The sequence below is a fragment of the Emydura macquarii genome, unplaced genomic scaffold (assembly GCF_026122565.2).
Source record: "Emydura macquarii macquarii isolate MOO-44397 ecotype Brisbane River unplaced genomic scaffold, CSIRO-AGI_Emac_v2 contig_18, whole genome shotgun sequence".
Lineage (NCBI taxonomy): Eukaryota > Metazoa > Chordata > Testudines > Chelidae > Emydura > Emydura macquarii.
In genome coordinates this window covers 12,018,499-12,044,442 of record NW_027130155.1, presented here as the reverse complement: position 1 = coordinate 12,044,442, position 25,944 = coordinate 12,018,499, and the positions used below count along the sequence as shown (strand labels likewise).

Sequence of the window (25,944 nt, the reverse complement as noted above, 5' to 3'; positions counted from 1 at the left end):
CCAGAGAGACGGTGACCATGGCATCACAGCCAGCTTTCCCCTGGATGGCACCAGGGAATCATGATCATTCTTATTTAAAAACAACACAATGCTTGCGATTCCTGCTGTACTGAGCATGTATACCACTTCAGGAGACAAAGTGATGAAAAAGAAGTCAATAAGGATTGCCAATGATTTTCATATACGGAACACAATTATATAATGAAGTAATTGAGAATTTAGTCACTCCCCAGCAGTTCTGAAAAGAGAAGCATGAGTAAGGTGATATGAACCTCAGCTATGGTAATCTACTCCCGCCTGTTTTGCTAAGGACACACTGGGCGCAATCCTACCCCACTCAATTTAATGGGAGTTTTGTCACTGACTTTAATGGGGACAGAATTTCACCCACAATGTGCAGGTCTATAGGCAATGTCATCTCTTCATGCAAAAGTGGGCATGGAGGGGTGCAAGTGGCAAGCTGGCTTAGAAATATACTGGTGGTAGCAGAGAGCTCAAAGCTTAGTTCCCTGAGATGCTGAGGCTCCAGCAGAATTCTGTGCTCCAGAAGAAAGAAAGGGGAGGAAGGAAGGAACATCCTGAACACTCCAACTCTTCTTGTGGTGTTGTAAGTCTCCTCTAGTCCTAAAGGATTCTGAATTGGATACCAACTGAAAGGAGATTCCACCAAGCAGTACAAATGGGCTGAGCTTGCAATGGCTGACTGAAGCAGTATGTGGAGCATTTTGGTTCTGCTTTTCTTATTTCTGGCTTCCATAGCATCACTAATAATAAACTGCCAGATGGCAAATGAAAGGAAGAGTGTGCTGTGTGACCTTCATTTGCTGCGACAGAATGAACTTGGAGAGAGGGAGGAAGGGGGAGAGAGAGAGAGAGAGAGACATACACACACACACACAAAGATGCCAAAATATCTGACGCTTCCAGAGTCACTGAAGATAGAAGAAAACTATACATCAATATGGCCTGGTGGATTCATTTAAGTGTCTTTTATCCCACTATAAGACAAAGTGTATAACCTAAACTAGTAAGTCAGGTTAGTTTTAAATTTAATTTTCACAATGTCCTCGTAAAGACCAGGTTCCTTCTAAATACTTCTGTCCCTCTCCTAGTCTCTGCAGACACCCATGGAATTCCTTAAAAAAAAAAAAAAAGGGTAAAGAACTTCAGTTATTACTTGCACTTCCTCAATGAGAAGAAACACCCATTGTTTGGATAAGCATTTCAGTTGTCATTTCAGTTGATAAGAAAATTGCTATTTAAAAAATAAAGCATTCAGCTTTAACAGGGGGACAATGCTATCATTTTCCACCCCCACAAAAAAGAAGTTATGCAGAAAATTAATTAAAACACACAAAATGCAAACAACTTTAAATGCACGCAATGGAAAAAGAACTGGAAGTCGGGATGGTGGGGGGGATCAAACTACAGATTCCTAGTGGTTCCCAGAACATCTTGATCCCCCTAACTTTAATCAGGACACTGCTGAAGCACACCCACATTTGCAGAGTGGAGCTGTCTACTAAGCGTGACTTTCAGAATTTGGCCACAGTTTCTTCTACATTCAAAATGTAGTCCTTGTTCTTCCATTTCCATACCACTTGATGTAAATGCTCACGGCAAATTACCCATCAGATGAGGGTCAGTATTCCACAGAATGTAATCTTGGTACAAAAACAGGTTCAAAATGTATCTACCACCAACTGACATCTGATCTATTGCTATCTTGCCACGTGGAAAGAAACATGCTTGAGGGATGCAGAGGTTTGTAAATGGTGGACTGGAACAGCTGAATCAGCTGAGATTTTCTATGGTCACTCTAAAATCTGAGTTGGAATTGGGGATTAGTAGATACGGGAACTCTCATTTTTAACCTCATCTCCTAGGTGTCCACATCTGGAGATGTGGAAGACTGTCTATTCCATTAGAATTGTGCTGTTTTGAATCTGAAAAGGATTTTACAGGCAAGATGTCGGACTTCGAGGATTCTCCCAAATGTGAGGTCTGCTCTACACTAGAGAAGTTACACCAGTACAGTATTGTCTGAGTATGTTGGTTAAGCTAAAAACAAAACAAAAAAAACAAAACAAAGTCAGTCCTAGTGTGGATGCAGTTACAACTGTGTGAAGATGCCTTATACCAGTGTAGCTTATTTTGCTTCCTGGACCAGGATAAGATCAAGTCTAAACAGGAAATTTTGCCACTATAGCAGCTTCTATTAGGTGTGATTTTTTTATTACATTCCTAAACCAACAAAAGCCCTAGTGTAGATGCAGTTATACTAGCAAAAAAGTGCTTTTGCCAATTCAGCAGTCACCTTACCGAGTCTGGCTGCTGCCTCAGCTTCCCCGAAGTTTTAGGGGCCAATCACTTGCTTGTGTTCCCCATGTGCGAGGAGCTCTGGCCCTTCTCCTCAGCACAGAAAGAACTCACTGCCACACCCAGAGTCTTTTTCCATCTTTTTTCTAAACATAAAACTCAGGCTAACATAAAACACAAGAACTGGGCTACAGCTCCCAGATCCTTTTCCTCTTGCCTCTGGCAGTCCCTCCTGTTTCTAGGCCTACTGCAGAAACTGATCTTCCTCCTGCAGTTCCTCCAGCTGAGCTCTCAGTCCTCTATTGAGGACACCTGACCCCTTCCCAGCTGTGTCTGATAAACTGAACAGGGCTGGCTGACCCAGCCCCTAGCCTTTAAAGGGGCACACCACCATTTCAGCACCCAGTATAGCTTACTTTGTTTAAGGAACTAGTATAAAATATACTGGCAAAAGCACTCTTGCTAATATAAGCTGCATCTACTTTACCAATAAACCTTTCCTAGTGTAGACAGGACTTAAGCTATACTGGTATAAACACTTTTTTTTTTTAAACCAGTATAACTGCTTCACACTTGGGAGGTGATGAGGGCATGGCAAACTGCTGCATTAACCACACCAGTATAGTTAAAGTGGCAAAGTAATGTACACAAGCCCTTCGTAAAGTTAGGAGTTAAGAACTCTGGTGAGTGAGCTCAGGGGGAAATCAGTGTGGGGGAAATCAGCTCTTCAGAGGTACCGTCAAACTGAAGAAACACAGTACAAACTGAGTTTTGGCTGTAGCCATCTCTCTACAAGCAACTCAAGGTCACTTCTGGCGAAAGGTAAATTCTTCTGGAAACAGGGAGCTTGATGCAGGGGTGTCTCTGGCATTGGCAAGAAGAGGCACTCAGATCAGAAGAAAGTAATAGATAAATGGTAGAAAATAATATACCTGAACTCAAGGAAAGCATGGGATAAGATGTTTGTTCCTTTAAAAAGTGAGACTTAAATGTTCAGCAAGATCCTGACCCAGGAAAACAAACCCATTCAGAACAACACTTAAAATATGTGCTTAACTGTGGGAATTACTCAGTGATGTTCTACAGCCTACGTTAATCATAAAACCAACCTAGACTATCATAATCCGTCTGGCCTTAAAATCTATGACATGCCATCCTGAAATGAGATAAACATGCTAAGAATGTTTTCTTGAACCAGGATCAGAGACAGCAGTCAGTCATACAAAATTAGGCTAAACGGTAAAAGTTTCTAAATATATTTAGAAACCATATAGACTGTATTTGTAGAGTTAAAATAAGAGATATATAGACCTGGAAATAGAGTCCAGAGAGTGAACTCTACTACTACTGTGCTTGTAAAAGCTTAGAAAAAAAGACTTTAAATAGATCTTAATGATGAACCACCAAAAAGGAAAATCTGATGGCAAAGCTATCAAAAGCAAAAAATGAGTTTAAACACAAAAGCTATTAGTGAATTAGTGTTTTAACAGTTACTGCTAAACAATAAGTATACAGCACTACTACTAATAATCTTTTGCTCTTGATTTCTTAAACCTAAATGCAAATGCTAAGATATGACCTGAATCAGTAAAAGGCAATTAACATCATAAGATCTACTTGCTAGTAGACTAAAAAGCTGATGCACTACTGTAGCAAGCACAGAAGTGAACAAACTTACATCAAAACAAAGCAGATGTCTTGTCAATGTTCAATAGAACAGTTCTGAAAATATGAAATATCCAAGGCTATGAGATAAATTTAACACTGAATCAGATCATTTTGTTACATTAATGATATAGTTGCAATTAAATTTAACTGGGAATTAATCTTAATTCAAACAGAATGCTTCTAGTAATGGCTTATTGAAAATAAATGGTGGAAAACAGTAAGTTTAAGGGGCCAGATTCTTGGCTGGTGAAAGTTGTCCTAGATCCACTGACTTCAGTTGGACTATGATAAGTCGTACAAGTTCAACATCTGGCCCAAGATGAGCAATTTTTATTTTATAGCATTAAAGGCCTATATAGAGAGGAAATGGTTTATGGCTCTCTCCAAAGAAATGTTTTCACAGAAAGGGTAAGCTTTAAGGACCACTGGTATTTTTGATTTTGTAACTGCAGTACAGTTTTCTTCTTTAACCATTCTTTGCACAATAATACCTCTCATTATTCTACTTCCTAAAATATTATCTCTAAGTAGCTCAATTTTTTAAAACGCTATTTCTAAATGTTGTTTAACTGAATGTTAATGTTTAATCTAAACCATTAAAACCATTTGCATCCACTGAGAGACCACAAATTCCTCTCTGCTAGGATTCCTCTTAGCTTGTCTTCTGTCCTCTCCTCTCCTGACAAACCACTCTCACAGTAATTTCTAACAACCTCGGCCTGGCCAAGTCACAGGATCTTTTTTCTATTCTCATCCTTCAGTTTGCCAGCAGCCCTTAATAAATCTGATCACTCCTCCTGTACACCCATCCTCCCTTGGCTTTCACAGCCTGTCCCATCTTTGTTCCTCTATTTTCCTTTCCAACCATTTTTGGCATTTCTCATAGTAGCGCCTCCCGATTCCCATCGCCTTTTTCTCCTGGGTTTCCAAAGAGCTATATCCTTGACCAGCACCTGTTTGCTTTCTTACCGTATCCCTAGATAGCTGAATCCATGTGAACTAGCTGCAGTTCTCTCTCTGCAATGACTCCCAAATCTACTTCTCCCCACCTGACCTGCCCCCACCAAAACCATCTTGTACAGGTGGATCAGACATATCCGAGATGGGCTATAGCCATCTCAACCTAAAAGAGCCAAGAAAGTGTCGTATTTTTCCTCTTAAACCTTATCCTCCTCCTCTGGAAGTGACCCAGTAACCCAGAAAGACATTTACTCCTGTTTATGAGCATCCACACAGGCTCACAGGAACTACATCTGTATAGTTATAGGAGTATAATTATCCTGGTAAATGTTTCCATGTAGACAAGCCCTTAGTTCTGAAGAGGTTTTCTAATAAATAGATTAACTGAAATCCATTTTACTGCTGTACCCCACCTTGCAGGGCCCTTAAACGCATGAAATTTCTGAACATCGCCAACCAATCACGTGAGATTGGGTGGTCTGATGTTTTTTGTTGTGTCCTTAATACAAGAACTCTATCTAAGACCCTGCTTGTGTGAAACTGGCTTTGAAGGCACAATAATATGTCTCTTGTGAGTTTCAACCCTTGAGGCTAAAGGCACCAAACAACTATTCATTCTTCCATCTTGAAACACGTTCCTTGTTCAAATAACTGAAAAACTACATGCCCTAGCTACTTGTCTGCACACCTTCTGAAAAGCTTTTCCCTTGTAACAACTTGCTAGGTGATCAAGTTTCATGCTGAAAAATATTTAAGGTGTTTTGGGGTTCTTGGGGGTTTTTTTTTGTTTGTTTTTTTTGTTTTTGTTTTTTTAAAAGGACTGTTAAATTGCTTGAACCTATAATCAAAATGAAATGTTTTAAGAATAACTCTAACAGCAATGTTAACCCATTTAAGATTTATATATTTAATCATCCACGTCTGTAAGTCACAACTTAGTACAGAATATGCTGATTAGAAGAGGATGTGGTCAACTTTTGTTCGTTAATGGCGAGGTCTGGGGGAGCAGCTGTAAGAGGAAAAGAGAAAAAAGAGTTGAGTGTGTTTTCATCTCTTCCTTGTCTTTTTCCTCCTCAGTTTTCAGTTCATATACAATTAATAAAGTATTATTAATAATAATTAATTGTCCATTACTAATCTACAAACCTAAACAATGAAAAGTTAAAAAATACTATTTTTTCATAAATATTGACAAATGTTCGAACAAACACACTTTAAAATGTTGCTCATTAAAGTTTTCAACCAGCTGTTTGTTAAAGTAAGTTTCTCTGTATAGCCTTGTTCAATTTGCTTTTCTGCTAAGTTTGAATATTGTTGTGAACTAAGGGGGAAAACAAACAACTGCATTAAAAAGAAAATAAGCCTACTCAAAATAACCTTTGCAGTTATGGAGCAAGACTGCTTAAGACACTTGACTACTGGAGATGGTAAAATGTGCTTGATGTTTTTGAGGTTCTTGAACTGTAATAACAGAAGTAATAAATTTCTCTAGTCAGAAGTGGGGGGAGGTAATTTTTTTCCCCCTACAACATATGCTTTTAAAAGTTAGAAAGTGTCCTTCCCTATATTTTAAAAATTGTATTGCTTTGATGTATACATGTGCTAGCAATTATATACACACATCCTCTGCACTATCATTTCTAACAAGAAAAGCAGATATTCATCAGCCCACAATTTAGTTAATAGTTGTAGAATTATAACTCAGCCTTGTTAATTATCCACATCACTGAAACAATAAATGGAGCATTCGATAAAATATGTAATAAAGCATAGCAGAAAACAAGAAAGGAAAGAATTCAAACTCTGCCCACACTTCATTAGGGGGAAAAGTGAACAAGTCAGAGAGAAAAAGTTTTATTTTATATATAAAAGATAAAATTCTCAATTTCAACAAAGCAGTTCCTAATCAAAATGAAAATCAAGATATAGAGAATGAAAATGCAAGTCAGTTGTGCCTTCACCAGATAGTTCCATTTCAGAGTCTGTGGCTATGTCTTCACAACAAAAAAAGTGTATATTTTTACATCAAGTTAGCTATCTCTATATAAAATCTTAGTGGAGACGAGGTTCAGGCAGCAAACCCATACCTCCTCCCCACAAAGAACCCCACCGAACTGTACGATTTGTTTTCTCCTAATGACAAGCTGAAGAACACTTCTATCCTATTCAACTATAAAAACAACTGGGCCAATCACTCTTGGCTACTTCCATAAATTCTGACCAGACTATGAAAGGAAACCCTCAAAGTTAAATTCCAAAACCAAAAACAAGAAAAAGATTAAACAATCAATTTAAGGTAACCTAAGATAGGTTGTTCAAGACTGGTAGCTAAAATAGAAAAAAAGTTCAGATAAGAAAATACTTCATTTTTCCATAAAATGCCACCCTATCAGTCCAAAGGACATTGCTGTGAAGTAGCGAACAAATAATCCATGCTTTAAAGACTAGATAAATACATACATAGAAAGGGTAGAATTAAGATTATCAAATCATTCAAACCTTGTTTTCATTTTCTTTTTTTTCAAAACCCTATAGTATATTCTAGAGACCATGCATCCTGTAAAATCTTAATGCCAAAGCCTGCACTGGAAGATAAAATCATTCATCTCTATGGTGATAGGTAGAGGCATGAATGGACTAGGAGAATGGCCTCTATTTCAGGGGATGGTTTAGGTCTCCCAGGTGATTTGTCAGTTGCTTCTACTGGAGCAGTGAGAGTTGAATGAAAACAGCTGCACCGAAGTATTTCTGCGTACCTGAAAAGGTAACCTTCAGGACCCACTAACTGGCATTACCGTGCCTAGACATGACTGACATTTCTTGGCCTTCCTCCGAATATGCTGCTCTGCACATGGACCTTCTCACCTTCAGGCATCCACTTAAAACCTGAAATGGCTCCCTGTGGCTTATTTTTTGTTGTCTTGGGATGAGAGGAACTAAAAATAAGTGACATTTATTCTCTCATTGGGCTGGTTTTGATCCCTTTTGCAAGGGCAGTAGACCAGAGACTCCATGAACCCATTCCTAATCAATGGGCTTCCCTTAGAGCAGGTTCTGGTTTGAGTCATTTAAGTAAATAGAACTGGTAAGTCTCTTCTCCACAGACTAGCCTCTTTTAAAGGAAAGGCAACCATCCAGGCTTTAAAAGATTGGTCTTTTGTGTATCGTTTTAGCCATAAGAATCTCCTCACTGACACAGCTGAGGCCATGGCTCTGGACGTCATTTGTATTATTCTGAATGTAGCGTCAGAGATGAACAAAAGAGTATGCCCCAGAAAAGAGAGCACTGCAGATGGGTCGCAGCCCTCATCCTTGGCCTCTGAAGATCATTTCTATTTCTGTAGACATCTACTCATAGCACAAGAGATATGAGTGGCATAAACTGAAGCTTGAACCAACAGGATCAAGCACTCAAATCTCTTCAGGAATGCCTCAAGTTTTCTATTGAGAAGGCTTTTTGGTCCCCCCGTCTACCAGGATGGTTGTCCTTTCTGCAATTCCTGAGATGGCACGATGCACCCTTGAATGCTTCATGAATATCTGTAAGCTCAATAGATTGTGAAGGAATGTGGGAAGGGAATCTCTTAAAGAAATAAAAATCTATGATTTGGTGAAAAAGGGCCAGGAGAGACAGTTATAACAAATCTAGTCTGACCTTCTATGTAACAGTGCATACTGTGCTCTGCGTGACAAAGCCATGGTCTTTTTTTTGTTTGTTTGTTTTTAAACAGAATTATTTTTAATCGATTATAAAAATGTTAGCATAGCAAACGGTTAGAAAAACATATTTAAACATGAAAAATTGAAATGTAAACAGGACACCTTAATTTTATTAATGGTGACTAAAAATCATGTTTTCTATCAAAATCAGGTTTTTAAAATTTAATTGAATCAGCTTTTTCTTTTTAAGAATAAAAATATTGAAAAATAAATTTGAAATTGAAATGGACAACCTATGTTAAGGCCTAATCATACCATATTTTGTTAAAACCATTAACTAACACATATTCAAGCGGTATGTGTTTGCCAAAGTTGTAAAGAAAGTCAGACCACTAAACTGATGGAAATGACTAGTTAAACATCTGAACCCAGAGTTTTTTAAAGTCCTAAATCAGCTTTAGGCCACTTCTTCTGCAGGCGCAGAGGGTATTTTCTTCATTTCACTTTATTCAGCAAGTGCAGTTCAATGACCAGTTCATTCAATATTTGAAAAACCGACTGAGAGCTGAAAAAGCAGGAAAGCTTGTTTTCAGCTTCCAAGCTATGAATAAAAATTGAGAGCGAGGGAATGAGATCTACTAGTACTAAAATCTTAAAGGACATGATAACCAGAAACCATCAATTGAATTCCCTAATTACAGACAGTACTTCCTTTAAGGAATCAGTTTTAAATGCAAATATATGTTTTGATAAACTTACTAATTTTAAATGTATCCAGTACATATGAGACATAAGGTGGGTGAGATAATATCTTTTATTGGACCAAATTCATTTGGTGAGAAAGACAAGTTTCCAAGTCACAAAGAGCTTCCGCTTCCATTAATAATTAATTGTAATAAGCAATAATAATTATTATCTGTAACCCACTAACCTCCTCTTTTTGTCCTATGACTGCAGAGATGTTAACAGGATACTCTGTAGTGAAAGGTGCATTATAGCATGCGCTAACAACTTATGCTAAACAATCTGTTCCATCTTGCATTTTGCTGTGACACTAGGAGTACCTTTCCCAGACCTAAGGAAGAGCTCTTTGTGGCTTGAGAGCTCATCTCTCTGACCAACAGAAGTTGGTCCATTAAAAAGATATAACCTCACCCACCTCGTCTCTAATATTTCCTGGAACCAACAGGTACAACTACCCTGTATCCAATACATTTAACTTTGTTTACTAGTTAACAAAGGCTATTTTAAAATGCTGTTTTAATGTATTTTAATAGAGTTCAAATTTCCATCCAAATGCAACTTGATGCTAATCAAAAATAAAAAGTGCACCATTCTCCATTTCTAGCATAATAAAAAAAGTAAAAGTCACAAATCTATACAATCGCTTAAATGCATATTTATATATATTTATAATGCTTCTGGTTAGCAAGAAATACCATAATTAGTATGGAGATAATGCTTAGTCACAAATCAGTATGTTTAATGATTACCAATCAATGAGAAGCAATCGCTCATAAGGAAAAATGACAAATATAAATGCAAAACACAATTAAAATTCATTATTTAAATCAAGATTCCCTGGCTGCTGATTTAAAGTCATGATTAAAAAAAAATCAGTGATCAATTCATCCTGATTCTATAAAGGTACAAAAAATATCATCATTCCCTAGACATTGCTTAACTTGAGAATTATTACTGATGAATATTTCATTTGCATGAATAATGCAGTTATTGCATTCCTTTGAAACAAATAAAACCTAGATAAGTATTAGGTGGAATGCTTACCCACAACCATTAAGATCTCCCCTATCAGATTTCACTTCTAAAAGAGCAGAGGCAGGGGGAGAGAGAGTGTACATGCAAAATCTTTTTCGAAGTGACACCAACTGTCATTAAGGGCAGAATCCAACTTCCACTGACTTCAGCGGAAAGATTCCAAGAGACTTCAAAGTAAGTAAGATCAGGTCCTAGCAGAACTACAAAATATCAAGAACTTTTTTACTGAAGAAAAAAACCACACACACACACACAGGGCAGAGAACTGTTTCATTCACTGAATAACCAAGGTCACAGAGGTTAAGTTTGCTTTGAAACAGAACATGGATCTTAACAAAAGGCTCAATAGCATGCAGGACCCCTTTTTATTATTGACTAAAAAAGGACTCTCCAAAAATGCATGCCATAGATGCTAAAATTGCTAATCCGGAAAGCTGTTTCTAGACATGTCTCTTACAGAGATCTAGACACAAAAATAAATCTGTCAGAGACTTCATAGAATTTAAAAACAAAGTGTAAGTTAATAAAAGTATTTCTGATGACACAGCCTGGTGTCTCTCTCAATTCCTTTCCCCATTCTTTTGGAAGAATGAATTGTTAGAGCTTTTAATTCCTGCCTCATTTTTGATCCATTTTTTCTCCCATGCTGCAAGAAGCAGTTGAGTTAAACAGAGAAGCTCTCTTGTTGAGTATGTGTGATCAGGCTTTTAACACATCAAGCAGAAGTCTGAAGTTAAGACACAGAAACATTGAATTCAAAGAGAAGAATGGAAGCTAAGAAACCTTTGGTGATGCTGATGGTTGATTTCAGAATTCCTATTGATTTAGAAACATCCACCCACATAGCAATTTAAAAACACACACGCACACGCAAATAAAACATCATTCAAAATGGGTTGCAATTCTAAGAGCTCCCAGATTGCATCTTTCCAGATTCTAACACATGCTCAGATCCAAGTCATCAGGAATAAATTTCTACAGCTGAACCCCAAATATTTCTATTGGTTGCAAAGACAGACTCTCTACAACATTTCTACATGAATGGAAACATATCTTATTTGCAAAGTCATGAAACAGGTCAGTTTCTGAATGCACAATTTATGTACCTAATTTTCAAATAAGGGAAATTTTAAGAGGCAAGGTGGGTGAAGTAATATATTTTACTGGACCAACTTCTGTTGGTGAGAGAGACAAAAGTTGGTCAAATAAAAAGATACTACCTCACTCACCTTGCATCTCTAGTATCCTGGGACTGACACAGTTACAACTACACTACAAATTTTAAAAGGCAGCTGACAGAATACATGCAGGCAAATCTATTATGCACCAGCAAGACAATTAAATTAATTAACCAATCTTACAATTCAGATATTAAAATATTAGGTTTTTAGTCAGTCTCATATTATGATTAACAACGCAATATATACAAACACACAAACTTTTCACTGTCTTCCCACCCCAAAGTGAATTACTGTGAAGAAAACAGCACTTTCCAATTACTCAAGTTTAAATCTCTAATGACAGTTTTCAGAGAATATGACCTAGATATATCAAGCATGATCAGAGAGAATACATATCAAGTCATCTTTTAGTTAAGAGTGCCAGGCGTATTCAAAACTCCTTCATCTATTCACACCTCTGTTTTTGTTAAGTTCCCATCATATAAATAGATCATAAAAGGTTTAATACAAGACTCTCCTCTTCACCATTGCTAATTTTGTAATAATCAAACTACTGTAGTTGTTTATCATCGTAACCATTAATTTACCAAAACAAGAAACAACAAAAAACAGAATTAGCACTATTCAGTTTAGTGAAGATGTACATTCCCCGACTATATTTCAGAGACCAAGTTCCAGTTTTCAGCATTCCGACAATCTGGAATTGTAGCCATAGTTATTTGTATTTCAACTCTTGGCATAAAATGTAAGTAGATTTATTGTAATAGCAAGTCACAATAATTTTGCAATTTGAGATTTTCTTTTTATGAGATACCCTTTAAACTATTTGATTTAAAGGGTATTTAATTATAAATGCAGGATATGAATAATTAAATGAGCATGCATCAAGATTTTTCATTTAGAAGGTTTGTTATAGTAGTCCCAGTACCACAGTGTAAAGAAGATTAAAAAAAAAAAAAAAAGAAAAGAAAAACGGGAAGAAAAAAGTGCAATTTAAAAATCTGTATGAATATTCTCTTTTTACTATGAGGATGTTTACATGAAAACAAGATCCTTATTGCTTAAGGATTCATTCTTTCATGCTTATTCTGTACTTTATTAACAAACTGGGTTCTGTGCTATAATCACAGCATTCAATGCAATGACAAAAAGCAAGGGGAAAAATCCTGCTCACCTCACTCATACAAGTAGCCCTGTTAAGGACAATAGGATGCATAATAGCGTGAACAGGATTTTGTGAGGAGTAGGCAGTAGGAACTCTAAGTAAGAGAGCCCATTTTCAAAAAGAAGTTATCCTAAATAATGAAGAGGAAAGAAAAATAAATAAATGAATATACAAAAAGGATAATGATTTCTACTGTGAACATTTTTCAAAATTATCCAAGGCACCTAAAAACCTTACCAACTGCTAGTTTTTTCCATTTTGAGTCCCACTTTTCTTGACTTTGAAATTCAGATACAAAGATCTGCTCTGGGATGAAATTTGGCACACAAAATCTAAGTCCAAAAGCTAATTACCTTTAAAAAAATTATTTTCACCTGAATGTCATGAAAAACGGAAATTTGAATTTAAGATTTTTAAAAAATAGTTTCTACAAACAATTAGTACTGAATTCATTCATTTTGTCTATTTTGAAAAGTACGGAATAAATCTCTTCCTTTCCAACACACACACACTTTATTCAAAAGGCTATTCAATTAGCCTCAGTAGCTTTATTCAAATTTTGCACAATTATAAACTGTATGTTCCTAATTGAAATTTTCAAGTTCAGCTGTTCAACATGCTGCATCCTTTAAATTAAACAAGTAACAGAATATACTGAAGATCTTGGTCAGATGACATTCCAACTCCACAGGTGTTGGACACATATGTTCTTTAGAGCTCTATCTCTCAGCTGTTAAGTGTTTAATACCAATCCAGAATACATATGTTCTTTTTACAGTAACCAGCTAAAAATGGAGTGTCATCCTTAACTTTGGTTTTTTCGTTTGCTCTTCTAATTTAAACCTGATCCCAAATGAGATTTTAATATTGACTGAATACCAAATGTGTGTGTCACTGGATGCTTATTGTATTGCCAGCTTGGTCTCTGATTATATAGCCCCAATTTATAGGGCTCTATAAACCGGAGAGAAAAATCTTGAAAGCAATTTTCCTGAAACTACCATGTAAGTGAGAAGTCCAAGATAACAGTTGCAAGTATTGACGGTAATTAATTAATTAGGAATATCTCTGAAGTTTGAATTATGAAAAATATTGAAATGATTAGTGTACTTTGCACTAACAAACTGCAAGCACATACTGACACATAGATTAGGGTTTAGTAGATTAGTTGAGGGGAAAAACAATATGTACTTACAGTAGGAAATACCTTATTTAGACTAGAATAATACTGCCTGCATATCTTGCTGAAATTAAAGTTACTGCTGCCCCACAGCTAGCGATTTCTGAACCTTTGTCTTTGGAACGTCTTCAGTTTTTAATTGCGTGTAGATGAATGCAGTAAGTTTTTTAAATGATTCCTCCTTAAGTCCACAAAGTTTTTTAAACTATGAATTAACAAATTTAGAAAAAACTATAAAGCTATTTTAATTGCATGTTAGAGAAAAAGATGCATTTGAAAATGTTCTTAGTATATTACACAATAATTGCAAGATAGCTTCATACTTCAAATGTTTTGTGACTCTGTACTCAGAACTTCAACTATCAATTGCTCATTTTACTGTTGCCACCTGTGAGAGGCTCCTCAACACAACACCAGAAGCACAGGAAGAAGAAATAGTTCCCTTGCTAATTCTGCACAGAGGAATCTCAGTAGAAGTCAAGTGAAACTTACAAGAATGTTGTCAGTTTTACTATGCTAGTGCTCTTTGCAGCTACCAGAAGAGGCAGGACATAGAGAAGAGGAAACCTAAGAGGGGTACATACACAAATAGATTACTGCTCCTTACCAAGAGCAGAGAGAGAAAACTCTCCTTTCTCATTACCCAGGAAGAGAAAAGACTAGGGGAGAAAATGCAGTTGTCTGGCAGGGGTCTCAAAAAATTGCATGTCATCTCACCAGGTTGCTGGTGAGTGGAACCAGAGAGCTACTGGCTCCTTTTCTGGAAATAATTGAGGCAAAAAAAGTAGCCAAAAAAAACCACCAGAAGTTCTCAGGAAGGATTACAACAGCTGGAACCAAAGTAAAAGAGTAGCATTTAACTGCTGATCTTTTAACAGGCTGGGAGAGGAACAAGAAGCAGAGGATCCTAGTGTTGAGGGACAGCTAAGAGTTTGAGTCCCCCTGTAAACCCAGGAAAGCAGTGGGATTTGGGACAGCAGCAGCAAAGATGTACAGGAGCAAGAATATGAAGGGAGGTGGGGGATTGGAAGGGAGAGAGAAAGAAACAGAATAGATTTGGAAATAAATGATTTCTTTAGGGGAAAATCTATTAAGGTGGGCAGAACTGATTTTTGAGGGAAATGCAAAATGGAAGATGTTTCAGTATAATAAATGTGTGTAACATACATGGCTTGGGGGCGGAGAGACAGGAGCTGTGTCACAAGTTTTTTCACCTGTTAATGAGAAGCTAGAAAACACTCAGAATCCTGATCTGACAGCCTGGGGACAACAAAATATTTCAGTCTGGATAAATAAAAGCTGTCCAACTAGTTTAAGCCTTTTGAGGGTGAAAGCTGTGCGGTGGGAAAAAAATAGCATGTGATCATGTGTATAGCTCCTTGTCAATTTTGGGTTTAAAGATTTATCATAATGCATATGCACAAGGGAGCCAAATTAAGGTTGCACAAGCCTGTCTCTATCCTCCTCTGCTCCTATTATCTCTATCCCCTGCCCTGACCCCAGTCCCTTTCCTCCTCTGATTCAAGCCACACCCAGCTCACATCTCCTGCAGTCTAGCTCCCATCTCTCCTCACCCATCTGCTCCTCTCTCTGCATTCTGCTTAGGTTGCTTCCTCCTTCTCATTCACAGTGCCTGGGGGCACTAGCAAAAAGCGCAATGAAAGCATAGGGGAGAGAACCAGAGCAGCCCCAGCAGCCAGGAGGAGGAATTTCAGGGAAAGTCCTGCTCAGTCCCAGGATGGAGCATGCTCCCTTGGTTCTGTGGAAATGGTGCATGCACAACCAGGTCAGCCCACAGAATCTGTTTGGGAATGGAGTACGCTCTGTGCAAATGGCATCTGCAGAGAAGTTATTTAGCTGTCAGCCTCTAACAATTTTACTACGTGTATGCAAACAGGTTTTCAGAGGCCTATAATATAACCAATACTGAGCAGATTTTTTTCAGGAAAGTCAAAAGGCACACCCCTTGACACTACAGCATTACCCTTGCCAAATTTTAAGTCCTGCTCATGAAAATGTGAGATCTTCTCAATGCAATGGCTGTTAGAATTATTTTAACATGGGCACACCACCATTTTTCCTAGATCTCATCCTCAGAAATGGCTGAACCATTTTAGCTGAAATTCCACCCTCCCCTGTCCCATATGCCCCCAAAAAACACATTCAGCCTGAGGCAAACACCTGTATGGAAAACTTCAGCCAGGACGGTTTAAGTTTGGCAAAGTTATAAGCAACTGAACGTAAGACTTTACAATGGAAAGGAATAGGCAACTTTAACTATAGCACATGGCTGCCCACTCCACCTACAATTAAGAATCTACTACTTTTTTCCCCTGGGAAATGTTATACCTGTCTAACTCAGATCCAGTTTTGGGAAACAATGGAACCTAATTTCAGACCGCAAGTCCTTTACAAGATATTACTTTAAAGACAATCTACATACCTTTTGCACATCCAACATCCTATGCCCAGATCCTACACTGAACTCCAGTCATAGGAAGGCACTAGTTACTACCACATCACCACATCTTATAACTGCATTGCTGAGTCATAGGTTGTTTTGTTTTGTTTTTAATCAATCATACACACAACAAAAGAGCCTTTTTTGCAAGAACCACAATAGCAGTACTTAGAGCCATCTATAAATGGGAGAAACTGTGAGTGCTCCCACACTCCCTCTCTCACTCTTGTACTTGTTTATCTATGTCCGAGCCTGCATTCTCCCACATTTGCTTCAACAAGTTTTAATATGGGATGTAAAGAAGAGACGCTATTATACCTGATGGTTTTAGTACTCCTAGCACTGCAGTGGTTGGGGAAAATCCCATATGTGGGGAACAAACGTGGGCAGAAAAAGGAATAGATTGTCCTACGCAGATAGGAACTCAGGATAATGCCAGACATCAGCAAGATCACTTAAACTGACTCTTGCAGGTAATATCCCGGACAGGAAAAGGGTATGGCAACATAGGACTGTTCATAGCTCATACACAAGACACTGTGACAGCAGTTGTCAGAGTATTATCCACAAAAATCATTACCTCCAAGAAGTTAACCTTCTGAAACTGACATTATTTATATCTCTTTGTTCATCTTACCTCTCATTTTAAATTTAGGACTAGTCTAGCATATCCTGATAAGATAAGACTACCTTACTATTACATTGTTCAAATAAGTGATAATTGCGAATACTGAAGTAGCAGATATGGAAAAAGGTATTTTGGTTTTGTTCCACATATCTGCAATTCCCATTCCTACATTAGGCTCACCAGTTCGGGTAAAAGGAAAATCCTACATTTGATTGTTAAATCTTTAACCACATGCAACTTCCAGTGCTGTTAGTACTTGCACCAAGCAATAAAAGTATTCATTGAATAAGTGTGTTACTACTGTTGGTATGAATTTGTCCAACTATGTTGTAAATGTTCACCATGATAAATAACCATTCACTATACAGTGATTGCTGTAAGTCAAATATTTGAGAAACTGTAGAAATCAGGAAGAGTGTTAAAATTTAAATTGTAGTTATCTATTGATAATAAAAAGTTTGGAGCAAAACTCTGAATTGTACAAGAAATCAGTATTAAATGGAAATACATATTTAGTGCAGAAAATGTTTGATTAAACACTGAAAAAATCTCAGGCAATGTTTTCTTTTTTTTTTTTTACTGTATTCAGTTTCTGTGTAGCATATCAATGACACAGACTGCAAAAATACTCTGTCCTAGCCACACCTTGTAATGCCAATCTTAATATAATAGGCTGAAGGCCTCACAAGTTTTCCCCTAATTATTTTTAATACATTCATTTTTTAACATAGTAAGGATAATGAGACAGTGTCCACTCTATACCATTTACTTCTTCTGCAGTTTGCAGCTACTAATAAAGTTGTCCTTAGCTGAATTATATTTAGTATTTATATCAAACTAAACACAAGTTTACACACACACACACACACACACACACACACCTACTATAGTCACTTTAAAGCATTTTGAAAATATTACCTAATTAATCCTCACAGCAGCCCTGTGAGATAGGTATACTCATTTTACACATGTGAAAAATGCATTAGAAAGATTAATTAGCTTGCCCAGGGGTACAGGAGTCATCACTGGCAGAACTAAATTTAGAATGAATCCAATCCCCACATCTATCCCATGCTCAACATAGACCACACCTCTTTCTTTTACACACTTCCCCTCCCCAACACTTACTGGGTCTTTTAAGCTTTAGAAATATGTATTTTAAATAAGTGAGATAACAGAGTATCACTAAAAAGCACTTCAGTCTCAGCAAGAATATTCAAGCAGATTTCAGGGCATGAACAACCTTACCATAACTCAAATCATGAGATCCAGTTGCTTGGACAAGCTTACAGTGTGTGACATCTGAAAAGCATCCATGCTTCAAGGATGCTGTATCAAATGCTAATTTTGCTTCTGAAGCAATAGCACATTTTAAATCAAAATGAATCAGAAAAATCTAGTTAAGTCTTAACTCAGAAGTGTTAATGTGGCTGCAACATTCTCCAAAGCACTTCCCACTTAGAAAAGAATATTTTAAATTATAAAACATAGCATATTACCAAAATTTGCGAACAAGATGCTAGGTACTTGAGATATTACACAACCAACACAAAAATCATCACACCAATCTAATTACAGAGAGTTCCTCTATAAGAAATAAGCTTCAAACAATCACAGTTCCAGATTTTATCCAACCTACTTTTGTAATCAGTTAGTGACCATGCTTAAGTCTATTTTTGTGGGGTCTATTTCCCCCTCACAGAACCTTAGCTGCAGTTTTAAATATTGCATCATTATCAAAAGGTTAACTCAGCTGAGTGAACCTGAATCTTCTCTTCTCCTCCACCCCCCAAATAAACACTCCACACATTTAAAGGGTTATATCTGAAAGAGGAGGATTGAACCTGCAAAGAAAGAAGAAAACAACGTGCCAATAAAACAAGAGAACAGTAGATACCCCACCTTATACTATCCCTTTAGTATATAGTTCAGTGGTCTGAACGGTCTCCAACTAGGTGCCTGACTTTTGCTGATTCTTTGGGCTCAGTTTTAAGCGGGCGTTTCTACTCGTTTAAAACACATTTTCCCCTCCCCGTGGCCGGGCGCTTATACACTCACCTTCTCTCTGCTCTTGCCCAGCTATTAGATGTCCTCCCGATTCTGGAAGCTGATGCTGGCATATGCACTCAAATCGTCGCTGGAGTGGCTACTTCCACAAGGCTGATTCGGGGCTTTGGGCGGCGGCTGCCTCCCCCCCAGCACAGAGGTGCCCTCCTGGGGATGCTGGCGACGATGATTAAAATCCTTCACTAAGTCCAGGTCGATGTAGTTGAGCCCGTTCTCAAAGCCGCCCCCAGTCCCAGTTTGGTGGGGCTGCTGCTCCCTCCTGGCGGCGCCGGCAGCCGCCCCCGGCTCCCCCGCGGCAGGCCGGAGCCAGACGTTCTCGAAGGAGGCCGAGCTGTGGCGCTTCACCTCCTCGGCGCCTCCCGCTCCGCAGAGCAGGGGCGCGTTGAGGCCGCCGCTGGCCGCCGCGCCGCGGGCGGCGCTGGGGGTGGAAGAGAAGGTCTCGGAGCTGTGTCGCCGGCGGCCCCCCTGCGGGTCGGCCCGGATCACTTTGGCGCTCTGGTTGCGGCCGGGGCTGAGGCTGACGCGGGTGAAGGCGCTGCTCACTCCCGGGCCCCCCATCAGGGAGGAGCGCGGTGGCGCCGCGGCCACCTCGGCCAGCGGCTGCGCCGGGGCGGGGGCAGGCGCGGCGGGGGGGTTCTCGGGGCCTGGGCGGCCCGTCCGCATGTCGGCGTAGTTAAGCAGGAGGGCTGGGGACGGGGAGTCGGCGCAGCCCGGGCAGGACACCCTGGCACCACCTCCCTGCTCAATAGTCACATAGTCCCGGCTGCTAAGGGCCGCAGCTGCTGCCCGCACGGCCGCGAAGCCGGCTCGGCAGGCAGCCCGCGGTGGCCCTAGCTCCATGTTCATGTACTCGGAGCCTTCGTCCCCGCGGGGCCGGGCGCCCGACGGGAAGGCCGGTTTGTCACTGGCCACGAACTCAATGTTCACGTACTCGCCGGGGCTCTTGGGCTCCGGTGGCAGCAGCAGCGGGGGCTGTTCCCGCGCCCGCGGCAGAGTGCTGGCCTTGGGGCAGTCCAGAGACAAGCAGGTGGGTCTGGTCAGGCGGCTCCTGCTGCTCTGCGCGGCCGCCAAGCGGAGAGGCTGTTGCTGTTGCTGCTGCCGCTGCGCTTGATGGGGGCCGCCGCCCTCATGGCCCCCGCCACCCCCGAGGCTGTCACTGCTGGTGGAGGAGGACGAATCCTCGCCCGAGTAGAGCAGGCGGCCGGAGCTGAGAGAGATGCGCAGCTGGGGGCCGTTCACCTCGGCTGCCGCCGCAGCCCTGCGCTGCAGGTGTTTGAAGGAGCGCGGCAGGGAAAAGTAGGAGTAGATCGGCTTGTGGGGGGGCTGGGCCGGGCCCTGTGCCGAGGCCTCCTCCGAGCCCGGTGGCCCTGAGCTGGTGAAATAGCAGTCCGGTGGGGTGCTGGTGGCTGAGCCGCTAGCCGGGGACATGTTGATGTAGTCACTGCCGCCGCAGGGGACCTTCCCTTCTACTGAGAGCTTTGGGTGGTGGCCAGCCCCATTCGTCCAGATCTTGCCATAGCCAGCAGGGCCACTCTCAGGCGAACAGCTACCACTAGGGGACATCATCATGTAGCCATTGGAGTCCACCATGGCTTGGGCGTGGCGTCCTCCCCTGCCAGGGTTGATGATCTGCTGTGGGGCTGACACACTCTTGGGGCTCATGGGCATATAATCGCCGCCTTTGGGAGCGCCACCGCTGCTGGGCACAGGGGCCACCCCAGGCGACATCGGCATGTAGCCATCATCGGTGTGTGGGGTGGTGTTGGTCCGGTGGTGGCTGCCCTCCAGGCGGTGCATCTCCAAACACTCCTCAGGATAGGAATGAGTGGGCACAAAGGCCGAGTGCCGGTAGGAGGGCAGCCGGCTGCCACCACAAGCATAAGAAGGCAGCATTTCCGTATACTCCTCAATGGAGGCCACTGAAGACTGTGAGGGTGTCTTCTGGTGAGAGATGGTGGGTGAGGTGCCTGCAGAGTGAGTCCGCTTCCTGAAGCCCTTCTCGAGGTCAGTTACCTCCTCTCCACCACTCCGGGAGCAACATGGGGTGCCAGGATAGCGGCACTGCTGCTGTGCATGGCAACTCCGAGGGATGAAGTGGCCATTGGGAGCCGCCAAACTGCAGCAGGATGAGGCAGGCTTGCCCCCCATACAGATGTAATTGTTGAGCTCCTCATCGCCCCGAGCTGGGGGGGTGTGACCCAGGGAGTCCGGGGTCACACTGCGAAAGGAGCTGCGGAAATCACAGGGACTGGAGCCATACTCGTCAGAGGAGATGAAGCCGCCGTCACTGGGGGAGCCTGAGACGGAAGCACTGGACCTGCGTGGGAAGAGGCAGTCAGAGGTGGAGCCATGGCCACTGGTGCTGCTGGATGACAGGCTGACTGGGCTGGTGGCTGAAGGGGAGCAGCGTGAAGAAGGCATCGGGATGGAGCGACTATGGTTGAGTGGAGGGTGAAGCCTGGAGCTGCCGCGGTGCCGGTGTGAGTGAGTCCGGTTGGCACTGGGACTTACTGGGCTGCCATCCACTGAGGCTGGCCTGGACATAGTTCCTTCTCCATCACTAGAGGCTCGGACTCTAAAAGAGCTGGGTTTGCCCCCCGTCCCTCCACCACAACCACCACCAGCAGGGGAAGTAGCAGTGACACTCTCAGTCCTGGACCTGCGACTGAGCCCCACCTGGCTGGGTGGGGGGTTGTTGACATGGTGTCTGCTGCGAAGGGGCACAGAGATGGGATTGGAGCAGTTGGAGGAGGACTGGCTCTTGCTGCGGGGCCGGAATTCCTCACTCATGGCCCGCATGGCCTCCAGGATAGTCTCATGCATGTTCTGGGCCACCACCGAATCATCCACCTGCATCCAGAACTCACCAGGCCCAGTCACTGCTGAGCGCCCCACCTCGATGAAGAAGAAGTTCTCTGAGTGACCACAGCGACGGATGTTGAGCAACTGGAGTACCACAGCAGCTGCATCTGAATTCAGCTTCACAAAGCTGATGGTTTTGTTGGTCAGGCACAGGCGGTAGATGCCAATCAGATTCTTGGTCTGGCCCAGACCTTTAGGTTTCAGGATCACTTGCCAAACCTCCTTGAAAGCTGGGCCAGGGACCACCTCGCCGTAGCTATCATCACCTGCCTCCCCCAGACCTGCACTGCCACCCCCAAAGGAGACGTCACTGTGATGGTGGTGACGGTGATGATGGAGGTGGTGGTGGCCCTTGGCCCTATTGTGCAGCTGCAACAAGGCTTGGTACCAGCTCTCCTGCTCCGGTTCACTGTCAGCTGCAATGGCAAAGTGTTCATCCTTGGTATAGAGGGCCACCAGGTGCTTGTTCTTGGAGTCCGCCCGTTTGTTGATGTTGAAGCAGCTCTCCAGTGGGATGGATCGCTTAGGGGCTCCTGACTTATGTCTCCATTTCTTCTCATTCTCATAGTACTCCAGCCGGGCGGGTCCCGATTCGCTGGCTGCCCTCAGCACGAAGAAGCGTTTGTGCATGCTCTTGGGTTTGCGCAAGTAACCCACCTTCCTGACATCTGAGAAGAAGCCCTCGTTATTATCCGTGGGGCTAGCCATGGTGGAAGGAGAGGTGATGGTGCTTTTACTGCAGCTATCAGCCCACAGGCCCACAAAACTGCCAAGAAAGGCAGAAAAAAACCTCTTAAAATACAATTCATGCAACAACAATCATAATTTTAAAAAAGCAAACTAGCTAGGAATCGTCTCTCCAAAACGGGATGTGGGGGGGGGGGGGGATACTGGTAGGGGGAGAGCAGCTGTTCAGTGGCAGGGGCAGCTTCCAGCACCCCAGCAGCGTTTGTATTGCTGTTTATGCCCAAATCAAATATGCCCTACGGAGGGTAAATATATCCTTAAAAAGTCGTGTCTCAGTCAGTCCAGACGAAAGTCTAGTTGTCCCAGCAGCCGCCGCCGGGGAAGAGGAGAAACGCATCTTTCAGTCGTATGGATCGGATTCCTCTGTAGAGGAGCAGGAAGGGGATCCCCTTGCTTCGCTCCCAAACAAACACTCCTTCCCCCCTTCGCCTCAGTCAGCAGCAATCTCTGTAGTAGATTAAAGATTCGCGTGGGGTAGCGGTTTGTTTTGCAAAGTCCGGGGCTTGCACCCCAAAACACACTCTTCCCCCCCAAAAAACACAGCCCAACCCAAAAATCAGCGCTGAGGCTGCTGCTTCTGCTTGTGCGTGAGCAGGAGGCTGGCGACCCCATTCAGTCCCATCTCGTTAGGCAGAGAAAGTGCCATTTCAACACAAAATGCAACCAGGCAGCAGCAGGAGGGGACGCAGCCCAAGTAGGGAAGGAACATCCTCTCTTCCTCCTCCTCCTCCTCATTCCAGTCGGGAAAGGCGCCGACCCGAGGCCAGCAGCAAAGCCCCCGCCCGTGCCCCAGGCTGAAGGCGGGTCTGGGGCTGCCTTGGCTGATTTCTCCTCCTCCGGCTGCTTCTCAGAGTTTCGGAGCGCTCCAAACCCAAACAAGCGGCGGACGGTGTCTGTGTTTATGAGTCCGGCCCCCTCCAGCCGCCGCCGAGACTCAGTCTCACTCCAAGGAGAGAAACACGTGACGGCGCCAGTGCGTGGTGGACCATCCCAGCAGCGGCCGAGGGAGGCTCCAACCTAGCCTGGTGCCGCGGCATTCCAATCCGCCCCCTCCCCGCCCGCCGCTCCTTTCATTCAGCGCCGCCGCGGCTGCAATTACCTTCAGGCTCTGATCCGCTCGGCGCCCTGGGGGGCCGCCTTCCTATTGGCAGCGCGGCCTGTCCCTCAACCCCTCCACGGGGGGAGGTGCCCAGGCTAGGTTGAGGAGCGGAGCGTAGTAAAAAGGCGTAGACGCCATTCACTGGCGTGTTATTTATAAACTAGGCGCTTGTGAGAGCGAATCTCTGCAGTGTGGCAACTTTGCTGCGTTGTGACCACGAGGCTCCCCCTCCCTCCTTCTCCCCCCACCTTCCACATTCAAGCTGCGTTTAAGCACCAGTGCCTCCTGATCTGCAATATAGGCATAGGGGTGCTTAAAATAATCTCTCCCTCTTCATCCCAGCTCTCCAACACATGAATGCAGCTGAGGCTTCCCTTCCAAAGAGGGTAAAGATCGAAAGCAGTGAATGCAACCACTGAATTTTAAACAGAAACGTCCCCCTTTCCCCAGCCCCCTCCCACTCAAACAAACAAAATCCATCTGCAAACCGTTCATGAATGTCTATAGAATTGGATATTTCTGTAACATAATACAGAGTGACGCGCCTGTGCCGAAGATTGTCATCCTCTGGGCTACTCAGAACGTTGAATTGAGACTATCCCCGTGAGCAAAATTTTAAAATAAATAATACAACTTCATGTTGCATAATATCTTCCATATAAATTGGATCCCAAAATTCTGTACAAATTTAAAAAATATAAACCCAAAGACAAAAGTGTATGAGAAATTGAGAGGCATGTTTGGGGCTAGCCCTTGAAAATAGAATATGCATATAGGATGCATAGTTTTGAGACAGATTTTGACCGAAACATTGACAATTGAATATTTTTGTTTCGGTGGGGAGGGCATATTTGTAGTTCAAACGCAGCAGTGGCTGATTTTGTAATCTTTGTTTCCTATTAGTATGGAGCCAAAAAATCCCATTTTTTATCTATTGTCCACGCAGATGTGCCCTGAATAAAGACTTTTATTGATTGGTGGAGATTTATTATTGCTGGAAATGCAAATCTGTGCTATCATTATGTTTTACAGCAGAATTGTGGAGTAGATTCCCTGTAGAATTTCTCTAATGTAGTGTCAAGCAGTTAACTATATTTCCTGAAATCATTAAATGCTAAATTAAACTGAATATTCAACATGATTTGCAGTTTTCAGATCTGAAATGTGCTGTATGCGTAACTTTTATTTCACTGTAAGGGAAAGACAACACTGGAAGTGTTGCAATCCCATTCTCAAAAAAATTACTCAATACTGCCATCTCCAGGACAGTAATTAAAACATCTTTGGACATTTCTTTTTTCTACTCCAAAAATAGAATGCATATTTATAAGTTCCAGATTGATTTTTTAAAAATCGTCTAAGTTTATTGGAACATGAATAAATCTGCATATTCTATCTGGTATAACAGTTCTTTAAAATGCACGTTGCTGGCAATATATTTAGTTAACTGATATACTTTTAATTTGATAAGTTATTCTCCATCAGATGCTACTCCCAGCCCTCCTGTAGTCTTTCAGTTCCAACTCTCTGTCCCTTCTCCTGTTGAAGAAACTTACAAAAGTCTAGCCCTAAATGGCACCACTGAAAAAAATAGATCAGGAACACCAGTTTCTGGGCATTTTTTTCATATATCCTAATGGCTTGTTCCAACCCCCATTGAAGTCATATATGAACATGGTTACCAATCAATTGCCCCCCCCATCCCCCACTCATAGCAAGTCTGATGACAAGGGCTATACAAACCATGAGTTTTCGCACGTGTATAATATTTAATCATGAAAAGTCTGATGAAGAGAAGTGCATAACAAACATGGTTTTAAAACTGGAAGCCATAATACGTTTGCCACTGACATCCCACTTTTGTGGCACAGACTCCAGCTGCATTCTGTGACATTTTCATTCTTGGATGAAGACCTTAAATGTATTTTGGGAAGCATGTTTAAATTGTTTTCCTATTATCTTCTAAAAATTAGATTTTTAAATATTTTTGACAGAATAGGTAAATTTCCATGTTAAGTATATTTTTATACTAAATACATTTTAGTCTCAGATTCATTAACATGATGTGGTGGTATGCACAGAACCAGCCCCATTCATATGGACACCTTCTCTGGTGTCCTCCTGTTCTTTACTAACTCTCCTCAGTATAAGGTTGTCCTAGGAAACCT

General features: G+C 41.9%; 1 protein-coding gene across 1 annotated transcript in view; it reads right to left on the bottom strand.

The window, feature by feature from the left end:
• IRS1 (insulin receptor substrate 1) overlaps positions 1 to 23,726 on the bottom strand; it is a 70,672-nt gene extending 46,946 nt beyond the window's left edge. Inside the window, exon 1 of the mRNA XM_067561402.1 lies at positions 19,060 to 23,726. Within this exon, the coding sequence (XP_067417503.1) occupies positions 19,084 to 22,638 (3,555 nt within the window). The 5' untranslated portion in view covers positions 22,639 to 23,726 and the 3' untranslated portion in view covers positions 19,060 to 19,083. The remainder of the gene's footprint in view (positions 1 to 19,059) is intronic.
• Positions 23,727 to 25,944: the final 2,218 nt, after the last annotated feature.